At 51.5% G+C, this 15,234-nt stretch overlaps 5 protein-coding genes across 5 annotated transcripts; all 5 read right to left on the reverse strand.

Annotated features, from left to right (window-relative positions):
* Positions 1-229: 229 nt before the first annotated feature.
* On the reverse strand, positions 230-562 carry PMZ80_004141 (uncharacterized protein; the record flags this gene model as incomplete). Its single annotated transcript, XM_064872567.1, has 1 exon — positions 230-562. The coding sequence occupies one exon, from the start codon at positions 560-562 to the stop codon at positions 230-232; it is 333 nt and encodes a 110-aa protein (XP_064731225.1).
* Positions 563-3,699: 3,137 nt separating this feature from the next.
* PMZ80_004142 (uncharacterized protein) lies at positions 3,700-4,773 on the reverse strand (the record flags this gene model as incomplete). The annotated part of the gene is made up of 1 exon (XM_064872568.1): positions 3,700-4,773. One exon carries the CDS (start codon positions 4,771-4,773, stop codon positions 3,700-3,702), a length of 1,074 nt encoding a protein of 357 aa, XP_064731226.1.
* Positions 4,774-6,342: 1,569 nt separating this feature from the next.
* PMZ80_004143 (uncharacterized protein) lies at positions 6,343-7,416 on the reverse strand (the record flags this gene model as incomplete). The annotated part of the gene is made up of 1 exon (XM_064872569.1): positions 6,343-7,416. One exon carries the CDS (start codon positions 7,414-7,416, stop codon positions 6,343-6,345), a length of 1,074 nt encoding a protein of 357 aa, XP_064731227.1.
* Positions 7,417-11,403: 3,987 nt separating this feature from the next.
* Positions 11,404-12,075, reverse strand: PMZ80_004144 (uncharacterized protein; the record flags this gene model as incomplete). The annotated part of the gene is made up of 1 exon (XM_064872570.1): positions 11,404-12,075. One exon carries the CDS (start codon positions 12,073-12,075, stop codon positions 11,404-11,406), a length of 672 nt encoding a protein of 223 aa, XP_064731228.1.
* A 1,678-nt stretch (positions 12,076-13,753) lies between these two features.
* PMZ80_004145 (uncharacterized protein) lies at positions 13,754-14,740 on the reverse strand (the record flags this gene model as incomplete). The annotated part of the gene is made up of 1 exon (XM_064872571.1): positions 13,754-14,740. The coding sequence occupies one exon, from the start codon at positions 14,738-14,740 to the stop codon at positions 13,754-13,756; it is 987 nt and encodes a 328-aa protein (XP_064731229.1).
* Positions 14,741-15,234: the final 494 nt, after the last annotated feature.

The raw sequence follows: 15,234 nt of genomic DNA on the forward strand, positions 1-15,234 counted from the left end.
GGATCCGTGCACTGGGCTGGCTTAGTGCTGAAAGCGCATCTATCATAGCGCTCAGACGGACTCCAAACGCTGCTTTCATGGCTTGGCTGTTTGCGCATGTCTGGACCTTAGTCGCGACAAAATGCGGTTCCGATTCACATCGATGACCGTTTTGAGCAGGTTTTCATCACTGTCGGAGTCGGCTGTATATACAATCAGTGAAATCAAGTCGATCGACGTAGTTATCCCATCATTTACCTGTCTTGGCGACATTTTCGAGTGCTCGTGCCAATTTCCTGAAACTCATTAAACACTCTCGAGGAACACCGGTATTCATCGCAACTCGGACGGTGCATGCGGACCGCTCGGCATCCCGCTCGAGGCAAAGCGCGCTGACCTTGGTCGGATCATCGGTAAGTGCAAAGAGAAAAGCCAGACAATCTACGATTTTGCGCTCATGGCGCAGAGGAAAGCTTGCATCGTCCTCAATCGGTAGGTAGTCGTCAAGAGTATTGGAGGAGGGCAATGCAGGCTCAGGATTGAGCATGGCAATCAGGACGAAGGTCTCAAGAAGTGCCTGCATCGCGACAGGGGGCACAATAGGTGGTTCGAGATTGCTCGTCTGGACCAGAAGGTTGGACCGCATTAACTGTGACTTATGAAGGCAGCCGGACGATCGTTGACTACGTCAGGCATTGGAGAGTAGCCTTCAAGATGCCGAAGATTTAGCGCTGGCTACCTGCGCTGCGCGCAACCTGCAAAGTACCGCCCCAGTTGTCTTCACAGCTTCCATTAACCACAGACTTTCGTCACCTTTGCACAACATCGGCGCAATATACCTGAAGGGTAGGCGCTACAGCTTTTTTCGTCCACTTCACATGCCTAGCCACAGGCGTGTCGGTCGCTCATCATTCCGTAGCACAGTAAATTGCTGCACCGAGTTTCGGTGGCTCGATTTTCTAGTGCCATACTAGACTACATAATATCGCAGGCTAATCTCGCTAAACTTACCCACCGCTGCATTAGTGGGATTGTCTACCTGCGCTCCTGACCGAGACCTTGCTAGGTGATGCTCGACCAAGACTGAGGTTCAGCCTAACTTTCGATTACATAAGAAAAGCATCATGTCGGAAACTGATCCCGTTTCGTTAGCATCAGACGGAGACGCTGTGCTCTGTGTACAGGATGACTCATGTGAGCAAAAGATCAGACTACGCGTCAAGACACCTTTATTGCGGGCATCCCTCATTGCCGACATCATCGATGCCACTTCCTCGCCGCTTTCCTCGTCGCCCCTTTCCTCCTCCCCGCCATTCCCCTCATCTGTAATGTCAAGCACCAACGTCGGGCTACCACGACTAAAGATACCACAGTTCCGGTCACTGCCATCGTGATAGCAACTACTGGGCTCTGCAGCTAACTTCACATTACGCGGCCAGAGAACAGCTCAAACATATCCCCAACCCAGCAGAACAACCATCACCATCGTGTTCCCAGCATCTGGAATCCAATCCCCCATTGGGATCTCTCTTCCTCAAAAGTCAGTCATGAGAGTACACAGGTCGCCAGGGTACATACAAGAGAGTTTGAGATCCTCTTTCATACAAAAGCGAAGGGGAGCTGCTTAAGCCTTTGCCTGAGTCCTTGGCGGCGGTCGTTCTGGACCTAAAGGCCTCTTAACACCTTCCATATCATAGGTGCCACGGGCTGAGTTCTGCAGTGCCTGCATGTTGTACAGTTAAGATTGATGGAAGAGCTTCTTCCTGTCAGGCTTTGGGGGTGGGTAATGGCGATTTGAGCGATGACGGAAAAGAAGGGAGGAGATGAACAATGAGCAAGGAAGGCAATTATTATCAATTCCTTTGTTGTCCCTTTCCCGCCCAGCCGAAGTGATGGCTGCCCTATCCATGTCAAAACATGTACGGATCGACAAGATACCCACAACTCCCAAGGGGGCATTATCGTGCCCTTTGGTGCCTACCGTTTGCCTTGCATGGGTGGCGGAGCTCTACCTATTGCCTTGCTCGGGGCAGGCCGCTCTCAGGCCACAACAGGCTGTGTTGGTCCCAATTGCTGTACAGATGTTTCACCGCCATTTTCACTGCATACGAAGGCGATTCCATTCATCCGCAGAAGAACGGGCTTAGCCAATGCATGGAATTGTTGGGTCTCCTCGAATCCGGTGGAATTGAGACGTTTGTTGGCCCTGTTCTGGAATCTTGCAGGTTTGGCGACAGAGCACCCAAAGCACCATGCCAAGAGACCAAGGTACACACTCGGAGGTCGAGGCACTGCCACCCTGCAACACACCTTGTAGAAGGCAAACAAAGGCCGGTCGACTGTCATGACGCTTCACGTCACCAGCATCCTGCGGAGGCTTACAGCGATCTTCTGGCTGCCTAGAGCAGGCCTCGAGCCAGGCCCTACGATAGGTATTAGGCAAGACGTTATAGGTCTGAGATTCGTGCAATAGGGCAAGACGAGCGTTTGGCGAGGCCATAGCGACGATGAGATCGATTACTACGGTCGATAAGAGTGAGCAGGCACAGATAGAAGCTACAATAGCTGTCAAGAGTAAGAAGAGCAGCTAGACGACCTACAATTGCAGCATTCTGGGCGGTGGACTACGAAAAAGGCGGTGAGCGACCTCAACGCCAAGAATTAGCTATACAAGACGACAGCGCAGCCTCACTTTTGCCTTAACCAGGAAGCGACGCCGATACCAGGACAGTACCAGCGATTGCCATACTGAATTTCGCTTGTCATACAAATTGCTATGGGGAGGGAAAAGTCACGTGGTGGGCATTGGGCATTGGGTGCTGGGCAGTCCGTAGGCATTACCGTGACGTGGACGCGAGCTTGCCGTTCGAGTCCGTGAGGACACCCTCAATCTCCTTTCGGAGATCTTTTAGGTTCATCGTTGCCGTCGACCTTGTGGATGCCGGCAGTCAGAACTGACATGATAAGCTAGGAAGCCTCTTGGTAGCCATGATGTATGGTGTACAATGGTGTATTGCAATGTAGTAATCACATCCTGAGACAGTTGACCGACTTGTGCCTGCCTCCCTGCAGCTTCAATTTATTGCAGGTTGCACAGTGTTGTTTGCTTGGCCTCTGAGAACAAAATCATCTCAAGATATCCGTCCAAAATTCCTCACCTGTGACACATTCGTGCAAGGAGCCACGACCTCTCGAGTCAAGGAGGTATAAGCTCTGCCCGGAGAGTTCCCTGTTTTGGCTCTATAATGACGAAATCAGCTAGCTAAGAAGCATGCCTGGCGGCTACAAATAGCAAGCTAATTTTGTCACGTGATGGTTTCGGGCTTTGTCGATGCTGCGCAGGCATTGAGCCGAGTATAACCAGCCCACTACGACACGTTTATATTGCAGGACAAAATCCATTCATTTATGTATGTTACGAGAAAGATTCACGTTCGGTCTCATTAGCCTTTCGAGGAGAAGGTTCAAAAAGCGCACATGCGATCAGAAGGAGTGTATACTGCCAATGCGCAACGAACAGATGCCGGTGCCACAGACCCTCGTGCCTTCAGGCACCTGTCACATTAGTCGGGCGTGGAATACGAAGAGCAAAACAATCTTGTAGGGATCCATGCCCGAAATGTCATCTCAACTCCGCCCAGTTATCTCATGACTTCTCATCTAATCTTAGCTAGCAGCCTCTTCGGTCCTGCAATCGCTCTTCCACATGAACTTGCCTGATCATTCCTTGTGACCCTCGGTGTCTTCCATATCTTCATCTTTGTGCGGCCACAGTACATGCCCCTGCCAAACAGCCTTGATAGTAAGTGCAGCGATCCATAGCCAAGCAGCGCACAGCAAGATTGTCATTGCCGAGCACACAGCTCTGGTGGCACCGCTTTTCAGCACGTTGCCAATGTGGATAAGAGATATCGTCAGTCCAACGTTGGGAAAGATGATGGCCCACCAGCTTAACGTGAAATGCGCATGTTTGTAGCCGTGGATGTTACCAACAGTCGAGAGTGCGAAAAACCAGAACGCAAGTAACCAGAGGAAGATACCGACAGCAACTCCCATTGCCTTCCATATGTCGCCGACTGGAATAATCGTAATGCCTAAAAACCCTGGTGGCAGAATCCCTTGCGCCTGGCTACCGAGAATGATCATTGCGTTTGCGGTATATGCAGCCGGTCCTACGGCGACATACATTCCTGGCCGCTTCGGTTCATCTGGTAGCAGCCCAGCCGTTAATCGGGTGATGTATAAGGTGTATTGAATGAATGCGAAGCAGAAGCCCAGACCTTGGAAAGCGATTCCACCAATAAGCATCGGCAACGCCGAAGAGGGTTGAGGTTGGCTGTACAATAAAGTTCCAGCAAGTGGTCCGAGGATAATGAATGGATAGACAGGCAGGATCCAGGCGGGCATCATTTCGTGGACGGGTAATTGCTGAATATCGTAGATTCTGTGATACTGAAAGATCGCAACGAGCATAACGCAGCCGGCGTAGAGCCAGAACAGAACTTCCAGGGTCTTAACAAGCCATTGACCGCATGATGGCACGGCGTATGCCTGCATGCTGTAGATGATCAGTGCAATGCTGACCCAGAATGTCCCGAAATAGAACGACTCGTGGTGGTGGTGTAGGGACTTCTTCAAAGCGCCTTTATTGATGTAAAACAGCAAGCAGATCCAAATAGAGAACAGGACGAAGAGGACCATGCCGAGGATGAATACCATTTTCCCGATCGTTTCCAGTCCAGTAAATTTGTATGGCTGCTGTGAGAGTAGTGTCGCAAGAGCTCCTGTTGACATCGTGCATTCGAACCATGACCATGTGAAATGTGACAATCGCTCTCGCCATAAAACACGATTTCCTTCATAATTCTTCGACTCTACGTCGAGAACCTTGAAGCGTCGCATCGCTAGAGATGATCAGAAAAGGCTAGAAGATGGGTAAAGGGAACGCAGAGGTTCTGGGCAAGGATAGTTGCTCCAGGTTGATTATGTTTATGTCTGTGAATGGTTTTGCATTAGAATATAATCAACCTCGAGTCTGAGGTTCAACGCGCACAAACTTTGCTCATTAGTCGTACGAAGGATGTTTCGAAAGCCAATTGACATCGTCATGGTTGTTCATCGTACAGTATGTCATTGGTGTGCGCCACAAGCTTTCGGCAAGCCAAATATGCATAGCTTAATGCCGTACTCCACGAATCTTCGTAATTTCTTGAAGTTTGATGGGGCAAAAGCAAGCCAGTTTTGAGAGGTCAATTTGCGCCTTCAGGGGCTTTTTGACGCAGTGGAGTGGTGACGACAAGAAAGCCAAATGCTTGTGGCTTGGCATTTGGGCTCGCTCATACTGTTACTCTCTTGGCAATGCGGACAGTCACTCCGCGCCGCGCACTGCAACAATTCCAAGTTCAGGTAATTGGTGGGAGTCAGGCGTTTCTCGAGACATGCTATGAGTGGTTCGGAAATCTCGAGTGCGACTTCCCGTTCGATGTCGCAATTGGTTGTAAATATTCGAATCTGCCATCCCGCTCTCCCCTCATTAACGCCTCATTCAAACTGAAAACCACATCATGGGATCCGGCTGTCAAATCATTGCCTCTACCTCTCCTTGCTGCCCTAACCGCGGTTCGAGTCAACACTGCGAATTTCCTTGTTCTCTCCATTGCCATGTTCCTTGATTGTGAGTTCTTTGAAATGGATCCTTGCCGCCTTGGCTGCCTCATCTCTGCGAAGTGCTGTCGGACAGGTAGTGAATAATCCCTACGGCCAGCCGTACAACAATCATGACACGCCTTACAATCTACCTCGGCAGAACATGTTTCGGTCTCCCATGATGCAGCAGCAGCATTTAATGCCACAGTCTGCAACCACACCAGGCTTATATCGTCGAACTCTTTAGTCGTCACCTCGGCCAGCAAGTGTGGAAAACGTGACTTGCAGTTTCCCACCGGCTGACGTGATTTCTGATTGACCAGACCGAATCATCGTATAGCCGAAGTACCTCGGCCGAGATGAGCGGCAACGTGGCGTAGGGCAAGAATAATCGATAGTCTGCGAATGGAACATTGACTGGATTTCTGGTTGCGACTTCGCAGGCAAATCGAAGCACAGGAGCGCGGTCAGTCCCGACTGATTCCAATAAGTGAAGAACCCCATCTCGTACCGTTCCCATCCATGCTGCATGCTTTGTGGCCCATGCATTGCGATGTCAGCGTCCAAGCCGTGAGGGTTGGAATGGTGGTTTGAGACATGTGGTGCGAAAGTCCTTTTTGGCCTGAGCTTGTCGTACGTCATTGACAGTGAAGCGAGACCAGTACGCCGGATCCTGGTAAGCAGCTCGTCGGCGGGGCTCTGGACCTTGCCATTTCTTCACTTACTGTGTGCGGCCTGCTGCCTCGTACGCTCCCTCTGTCTCTTCTGTCGAGCCGCCTCGGCTCGGTCGAGTTCCTGCACCGGCAACCCCTGCTCCAGCATGTTCGACCGGAGAGCCCACTTCTCCGGATGGCGTTGTGATCGTACGGATTGCCGGATTCGTGTCGAACGGCTTCGTGGCTTATCTTGTGAGATACCTGTTTGATTCGATGCTGTCGCATAATACTGGCTCACAAAAACATTGCCAATGATGTTTCCGTACACAGCATGGCCACCGTTTATGTTGCTGTTCCCATAGGATTGGCCACGACTTTCCGGAGTAGTTGATGTTGCAATCGTAGAATCATGAAGCGATGGTGCTATGGATATTGGTGACGTGCCTTCTATCACCTCGCTAAGGCTAGATTCGATGCCGCTGTCTTCGAACAACTCGAGCTCTCGAGTTGGATCAGGGGCAATTCCAAGTATTGGTGGCCCAACGTCTGCCATGTGGTGCCGTACCGTGTCATTATGGCCGAAGATTATTGCGCCGTGCTTGTGCTTTTGAAAATCAAGCTTTTCGCTCGATTCAGGTAAGAGACCTGCAAAATCCTTCAACCACATGACTTGAACAACACTGTGAATGTGTCTCGTTCCGCCCATCATCTCACAGCCGCAGGGTGCCAGAGAGCACACTTGACTGTGCCATATGATAGATGGAGATTGACTAATCAGCCTGGGCGTACTGCTAGGATTGCACCTGTTCATAGTCATGATTTTTTGAATATCGGATGTCGTAATCGCAATGTAGAACCTGTTGCAAGGCAGTGGCGTGCACGTATGAGCTTCAGGTTTCAACATCTCGCCGAAGCCTTCGCCGAAGAAGGTGACCACGCCGATAGCTCGAGCAAGGTCGACCCAACCTTTGCCTATTGACAGCAGCGTAGACATTGATGGCATGATAGGGTCTTCCTTCCTTGCGAGAGAGACAAAGTCGCAGCCTTCAAGTTGGCTTCTTGGTACTTCGGCCCATTTTCTGCACTGTTTCTGATAATCGAGTGCCTTTTCTATAACGTCGTAGAATTGCTGCATGCGGCCTGCCAGTACTTCATGCTCTTTCTGCCGGCTTCCAATACTGGATACCGCAGTTTTCGTAGACAAATTCTTAGGGTTACTCGGGAATTCTCATGCGGCTTCCGTGCTGTAAGGATGTTCCGGCTCCTCAAGGTCGTTTCGATTCGAGACGAAGAGTTTACCTCCGTCCTCTTCATCGGCCTTGAGAGATCGGCGGATTAGGTGCAGCAAAGCTCGCAGACCATTGATAAGCCATCCTCGGTGGTCTTGGGTGTCCCAGAAGAGCACAAATCGGCTTTCGAGATATCTGAACATATCGAGGTAGCTTCTACGTGATACTGAGATAGGATAATGGTTTGCTGTTAGCTTGGAGTCAACGCCGCCCGTGATAGATTTGCCAAATGACATGTTGCAGTTGCGCAAGATCCCATTGGATGCCACTGTCGAGAGCCTAGCGCTTTTGACTTCGTAATTGCTGTCTGCACTGCCACAGTAATTTTCAATATTGGAACACCAGCCGACTATATGCCTGTGTTTCGCGAAGTCGTTAAGATCAACCTTGCAAAGCTGGGACATACCGTGGTCAAGGTAGGAAATGCGGTCCTTGGTGCTGCTGCGACACAAATGCCAGACGAGCACATCATCTGCCCGTTCAGCCGGGGCTAACATGATAGAGAAACCTTTCAAGAACATGTGACGTGCAAAGTCGTGCAGATACTTTGAGCCGATAAGGCATGGACAAGTCAAGAACGCAGTGACGACGCTAGAGCAACTGGTCGAGATTCGTCATAAGCATTGTCGTCGACAGCTTGTCTCTACAGCAAGACGTTCTTCTTCCTCCACCTCTTCCTCACCGCCTCGATCTCGTCAGGGCTCGTCCCGACCGCGTTTGCCGTCCTCAACGGCGGGGTCACCGAAGTGTCTCGTATCCTGGCCGCCAACTTGCCCTTGGCAGGGAACTACTACCTGTCGTATCTCCTGATCCAATGCATGCATTTGGCGGCCTCGACGCTCTTCCGTCCTCTGGCGCTCTTCAAGCTGTACCAGGTCTCTCGTGGCGGCTGGACGCCGCGAGAACGTACGGACCTCATGAACGGTCTTCTCTATCGGGTCCGCTGGGGCGAGATCTACCCGTTCTACAACGTGTTCGCGGTCATCGGCAAGTCCGTTCGCATGTGCTACGACCACGGCTGACCTGATCTGCCAGCTCTGACGTACGCTCTCCTGACTCCCTTCATTCTCCCCATCGCCGCCATCACCTTCGGCGTCACCTACGTGTGCTTCCACTACCTTCTGCGCGAGGTAGCCCGGGTCGAGGCGGAAACTCGTGGCCGGCTGTGTTTCCGCGCCTAGTTCGGCTTATTCTAGGCCATATATACTCAGCAAGCCACGATCATCGGTCTCTTCATCTTGAAGTTTGACGCGCGCCACGCAGCACACGATCTGGGACAGCTGACGATCTTACTGCTGACGCTGTTTTTTAGCGTCCAGTATCATCTGTCACTCAAGCGGCTGTATGCACCGCTGATGCGGCACCAAGAAGGCACGATCCTCGAGCCCGTTGAGGAAGACGCCCTCCCCAACCGATACACCGAGCCCTTCGCTAATGGCGATTGTGGCAGGTCTACGGAAGCGTCGACGAGTATCGAGCAGTGTCTGCACGGCTGGGCACCCGTTATCTGGCTCCCTCGAGACCCGGCAGGCATTAGTACATCCCTAGTCGAGCGCATCACATCGGGACCTTTGGCTCATTCACCGGCGACGATCCAGGTTATGGATGCGGTAGTGGATGGGATGCGGTGGAGCTCACTCCCTCTACGCACGATACGCACGAAACCGTCAAAGGCATGAATTGAGCTTGCTGATGGCGTTGAGGTCGGTTCTCGATAGTCTAGTATAGCTTATGATTGCAGTCGCGGCTGACACCGGTGGCAGCTTGAAGAGAACCGATCCCCCATCGAGTTGACCAATTGCTTGGGCTTTTCTCGTATGCACTCTCCCTACCGTCCAGGTGGAGCACAAAGACTCGGAGTGCTGAAGCACCGAGATCCATGGCGTAAGTTTAGCGGTATTTGTAGTGCCCGGATAACCAAAATGACGTAAATAGTCTCGTCGCATTCGAAACACGACCGATGATACCCATACCAACCTGTCTAACACGCTTCAGCAATGGAAGTAGAAGGATAGGTTCAGCAATGGCTCGACGCTGTAGGACAAAACAAGTGTCCGGTAGCGCCACCAGTGTCAGCCAGCGCTCTCCGATTGGCGTTACTGAGTCTCTCCCAGCGCCTGAGCCGTGCATGCACGATCCTTGTTTTGAATCAGTCGGCTGTGATTTGGAGAAGAGTTTCTTCAACAGAGGATGGCATCGGAATTGATTCCAATTCTGCAGATAGCACAAGCACGGCCTGTGCACGGGAGAACGTCCGTCTTCCTACTTTCGGGTGGAATGAGGGGTACGCAGATGTTGTCGATCCAGAACATGACCGGTCCACTGAACCGCTGTGTCCTCGAGCTATTTATCCACCGGCACATCGCCTGTCTCATTGGCGGGGACGTCCTCGACAGTGTCGTCTCGGACATGATGACAAACCAAAATCAGTCCTTGGAGAAGTGGGAAGAAGATATGAGATCTGTAGAAGACCATCCTCGACTTTTGGCGGATCTGCTCAGAAGCACCAGAGAGTGGGCACGAAAGCCTTGGAAGGATTTCCCGAAAGGCGATTTAACAGCGTTTTTCATTCAAGATGAACATGACCAGCGATTGACCTCTTGAAGTAAGAACCCACGAGTACATGCTGCACAATTCGGGAGTCGTGGACTACTCCTCTCGGTGCAGTAATGGCTACTGTATGTTGGGGCTTCCGTATACGTTATGGCTTTCGCACATGTCACGGAGTATGTGTGTGTGGTTAAGATAAATTGCATCGGTCACACGTAACCTATTAGAAATGCTCGATACTTCTACAGTGCTCAGGAACTATGTGGTCAATCACAGTGCGTCATGAGAAGTGATCGATACTGCTTTGCTTCCTGCTTCCATGCCTCTAATGAATGCAATTGACCTAGGCATAGAATCTCAGTCATTCACTAACACAAGCTTCAATTAGGTATTGTGGCCTGTCACTGATGGGAACATTCTTGAAACTCTCGTTGTTGTGTTTGGGCATCTCCGCCGTATCTCTTGTTCTTGTCAGTGATGAATATTTGTCGCAAACCGCCAATTGGTGCAGTATCTCGGTTTTCGAGCACCATCCGAGCAATGATACAGTCATCCGGTTCATCACATAGTGCACTATGGCATAGGTCATCCCACGAGTACGAATATTCCGTTATAACGCTACATACTTTGGATGGTGGACAGGCTAGAACACGGCGGATGTTCTACCGGCTCCTGGCTGGTACAGATATAGATTGCGGTCGAATCTTCTTCCGTGCACATTTCCTTGCCCATCAACCAGGATTCTTGTAGGTCTCGTTCGAAGACGTTTGCTGATCAGCAAGCAGAGGATCGCTGTAGGAATGTGGATTCGAGGACGACGGACATGACTTGATATGAATGCCGCTCCCATAACGTCTCGTACTCGTCAACGGTGTCTTCGATTCGATCTCTGCGGGTGGCCTTATCTATACCGGGTTGGTGGAGTTGATGGCGCCCGGGGTAGAGGCTTACGTATGCTGAGATATTATCAATGCCTCTGAAGCCTAGCTCCGCGACATATTGTTCGCTTGAATACTTAGAGCTAGTGTCGCATGCAATGGTGGATATCAAGAGAAACCGGCATGGCCAAACAGGAAGATTGCGCACCCACGCCGTGACGTATTTTACGCCTCAGTCCCGGGCTCTCTACTCACGAGCAGTACTCGCCTGGTATAAGCACGTACAGTTGCACTTCGGAATTCAATGTACTGCGGCACCTAGGTCTCGTGGTTTGATAGGCGCTGAAACGTGAGATCTGGAGATCCAGTCTGGCCGTTGATGTGATATTGGGGATGGGCTGGTGCTCAAATGACGTTTGGCTGCTCGGGGTCTTGCCGCCCGGAAAGCTCTCGACTCGGCTTGACGAAGTCACCAGACACGCGATGCTGCTGGCCCCCGGGTCCGATGACCGTCTCTCGCTTGTCGGAAGACTGTCGCCGGTGATACTGGAAGGGGGACCCGAGTATACGGCTTGCTGGCGGTGCTGGCGGTGGGTCGATGCGTAGATCCCGGGGTGTCGACACGATCGGCACGTCTGCCGTCTCGACGTGCGTTCTCGGCGGAGGCCAGCGGAGCTGGGACAGTCGCTGGGACAGGCGTGACGCTGATTTCACGACCTGGGGCCTTTGCGACGAGACGTACCGCGTCTCGGCATCTTGACGCAACGACGGCAAACGAGAAGCTCTCGACCCGAAAGGCCTCGGTGGAAACCAGCTCTTGATCCTTCCCATATCCTTCTTATCCTCTTCTTTCTTGTTGTTGTCGTCCTCCTCCTCGTCGTCACTGAAGTAGCTCTGCTCGAACGCGGGACGGTTAGGAGACGGTTTCGGAAGGTCGGAATAGACTCCCAGTCCGGCTCTGACAGGACTGGGAGCTACTCGGCGTGGGGCCGCGCTGGCTGTGGGGGCGGGCTTTTGCGGGCGCGGTGAGTGCGGTGGGCGCGGTGGCAGAGATTTGGTGTCATGTTTCCCGTTCATGCCGGGGGCTTGGGTATAAGAGATGGGCGGGTGCTGCGGGCGGCTTCTCGTACAGTCTCTCGGCTGCTGCCGCGGAGGAACCTCAGCCGCTGCCGTGGAACTGGTCCTTCCCTTCTCCACATCGTTCAGGAGTTTCGCTCGGTAGTGGTAGCCCCAGCAATTGGAGGATTAGTGTTGCCTTGCGCATTCGACATGATAGACCAAGCCACCACTCATCCTGCCCATCTTTCACCGCAAGATTCTGTCTACCCTGGTCCGGTCCAGTCCGGTCTGGTCCATAAGTGGCCCTCAATGCTGCTACTGACCCTCTGTTCAAATGCTTTCGGCCACAAGTCAGTGGCGTCACCGTTTAGGCTTAGCTTTGGAATCGTTGCTCGGACTTGGAATGAGAACCATACCCTGCTCTGTCTTGAAAGATACATCAACGACTGACAAGGACATCTTGTCTCCCTTACTAGGCGTAGACTGCGCTTTATGGCGTTTAGATACGACTTCGGAGAATATGCTGGACATCTGCGGGACATTCTCTGCAATACTTCAGGCTTGCAGTTCATTGAAGAAATGCCGACCTGACGGGATAATCAAAAGCTTCTGAATATGGTACTTGAGCCCTTCTCAGTTGGAGGGGGAAAGAGGACAAAGTGTGAGGTACAATCAGCTGTCAGTCTATTTGTAACGGCAAACGCCCTCCCGACATCCCAGACAGCAACGATTTGCGTGTCTCAAGAATTCCTCCGGTTACCGGCAGATTTCGTGGTAAGATGTTTTGATTTATCATGGTCAAAGGCATATGCAGTCAGTCGGCTCTGCGAGCGATCATGAACCCAACCGGCAGGCCTGGACAAATAATCGTTAACCGCATCTGGGACCGGATTAAGGCGCTGAGAGAGCGACAGATCAAAATTCGAATGTACTGGATCCCCAGCCACAAGGGCAACACCGGGAACGAGCTTGCAGACAAACTGGCCAAACAGGCAATCAGCTGCAGCGAAGACCACGACTTTCGTCGTCCAGTCTCGACATACAAAGCAGTGATACGCACAAGAATTGCAGAAGAATGGCGCCTCGAGTGGACCGTATCGCAGAATGGCAAACACCTCAAAAAGATCGATGACAACTTACCCGCTAAGCGCGCTCTGCGGCTGTATGGGTCGCTCTCACGACGCCATATATATATATTCTGGCACAGCTCCGAAGTGGTCACTCCTGGCTGGCGAGCTATGGATTAATCCGGAAGTTTGTCAGCGACAACAAATGTGCATGTGGCGCAGTAGAATCAGTGGTACATGTACTGGTGGACTGTCCCCTGCTGCGGGAACTGAGGCAAAGGCTACGAAACAAGGTAGGTGATGCATTCAACAGCATCGCATCTCTGCTCGGAGGAGGTAACGAGCAAGGTCAAGTCGGCAACCGTGGGATTGATCGGAATGTGCTCAAAGCGGTCTTGGACTTTGCGGATGCATCCCAACGATTCACATCACGGGCTTCGGCAGCGGAGTCTAGGGTACAACACAGGCCCCAACGAGGCTAAAAGATCGTGCATGTAAGCCAGTCACAGTCCATAGATTTTGACAGATAACTTTAATAGTGGTAGCCTGCATATCCCTAATCGGGAGGGGTCAGGGTAAATGAAACACATCACATCACATTTCACATCACTGTACTTGCTGTCACTCACTCACATCTTATAATCCAAATTACCAATTTTACTCTCCAAAACCTCCTTGGTCAGCCTCCACAAGTTCTGAGCAAGCTTCTCATCCTTCGCCTTATCATCCGGCTCCGTGACCTTTCGATCCGGAATGATGTATGCAGCATTAATCGTCTCCTTTGCCACATCCGGACTCGTCGCCGCGAACAATGCACTCTTACACCCCTGCTTGATCGGATCTGCCATGAACGGCCTGATCAAAGTGTGTCCGACCTTTCCGAGGGTTCCATATGCCTCCTCTGCCTGTAGCGGCTGATCAGTAGCCACAGCTCCAGGATGCGTTGCGTTAATCCATGGCAAACCGTGCTGCTGCGTGATCTGGCCGAATTGTCCGTCTTTGACACGCTTGACCAATTCACGAGCAAACAGGATCTGGGCGAGTTTGGTCCGGTTGTAGAGGTATGTGGCACCAATATCCTGATTGATTTCCTCCAAGTTTTCAAAAGCCAGGGAGTTTGGTGTCACACGGTGATTCTCGGAAGATTGGAAGACAATGCGACTGTTTGTTGTCTTCTGTAGGATTGGCAGTAATGTGAGAGCTAGATGAGCTTGAGAGAAATGGTTCACTTGCATGTGCGTGTCGATGCCGTCTTCGGAAACGTTGTACACGCCCACACCGAGACCTGCGTTACAGATCAAAGCATCGAGTCGATCTAGCTTCTTAGCTAGAGACTTTGCGACTTCATCTGTTTGCTTGAAAGACTCGAGATTGCATTGGTGCCATTCGACTTTGTTGGCGTCACCCCAGTTTTTCTGGAGCTCTTGTTGGGCTTCCTCAGCGTGCTGTTCTTTGGCGGAGAGAAGGTAGATCTTTGAGGGATTGTGCTGGAGGAGATGAGCCATTATGCCAAAGCCTATGCCTGCCGAGCCGCCAGTGACGACGTAGACTTTGCCGGCGAGGTCAGGGATTTCGGTGTTCGGGTCGAAGTGGTTGCCTGTTAGAATGGACACCATGGCTGCGTTTGGCTGGAGGTTGACGGCTTATGGTGTACGAGGGTTGATGGTATTTGCTTGCAGAGAGGTGGTGGCTGTTCGTTTCTATTATCGTTATAGGTGAGAATGTATTGTGCTTCTCATATACTGGCAAACACGTCTGCCCAGGAATCGTGTCGTCATAATGACTGAGAACCACAACGTGCACTTCCGTAGCAGAAATTGTGTGAGAAACCCAGTCGAGGAGCCACTATATCTGTAACGACAGACAGTCAGACCATGATAAAAAAGGTAACTCGCTTCTGAAGGGTGTCCTTCGCAATCAGTGTGGTTGAGTTGAGAGCTAAGGTACGGCACAAGGTTTTTGCCTTCCCTAACTCAGAAAAGAAAGTCTGTCCACCGGTCCAATCAGAAGCCCTCTGTACTCCTGACCTCAATGTCCAATTCTTACCTCGAAAGGAATAGTCAGCATCCAACATCGAAGGACTCACTTGACCATCTTCAAACAACTGTCC

The sequence above is a fragment of the Knufia obscura genome (assembly GCF_036327395.1).
Source record: "Knufia obscura strain CCFEE 5817 isolate CBS 148926 chromosome Unknown scaffold_4, whole genome shotgun sequence".
Taxonomy (NCBI): domain Eukaryota; kingdom Fungi; phylum Ascomycota; class Eurotiomycetes; order Chaetothyriales; family Trichomeriaceae; genus Knufia; species Knufia obscura.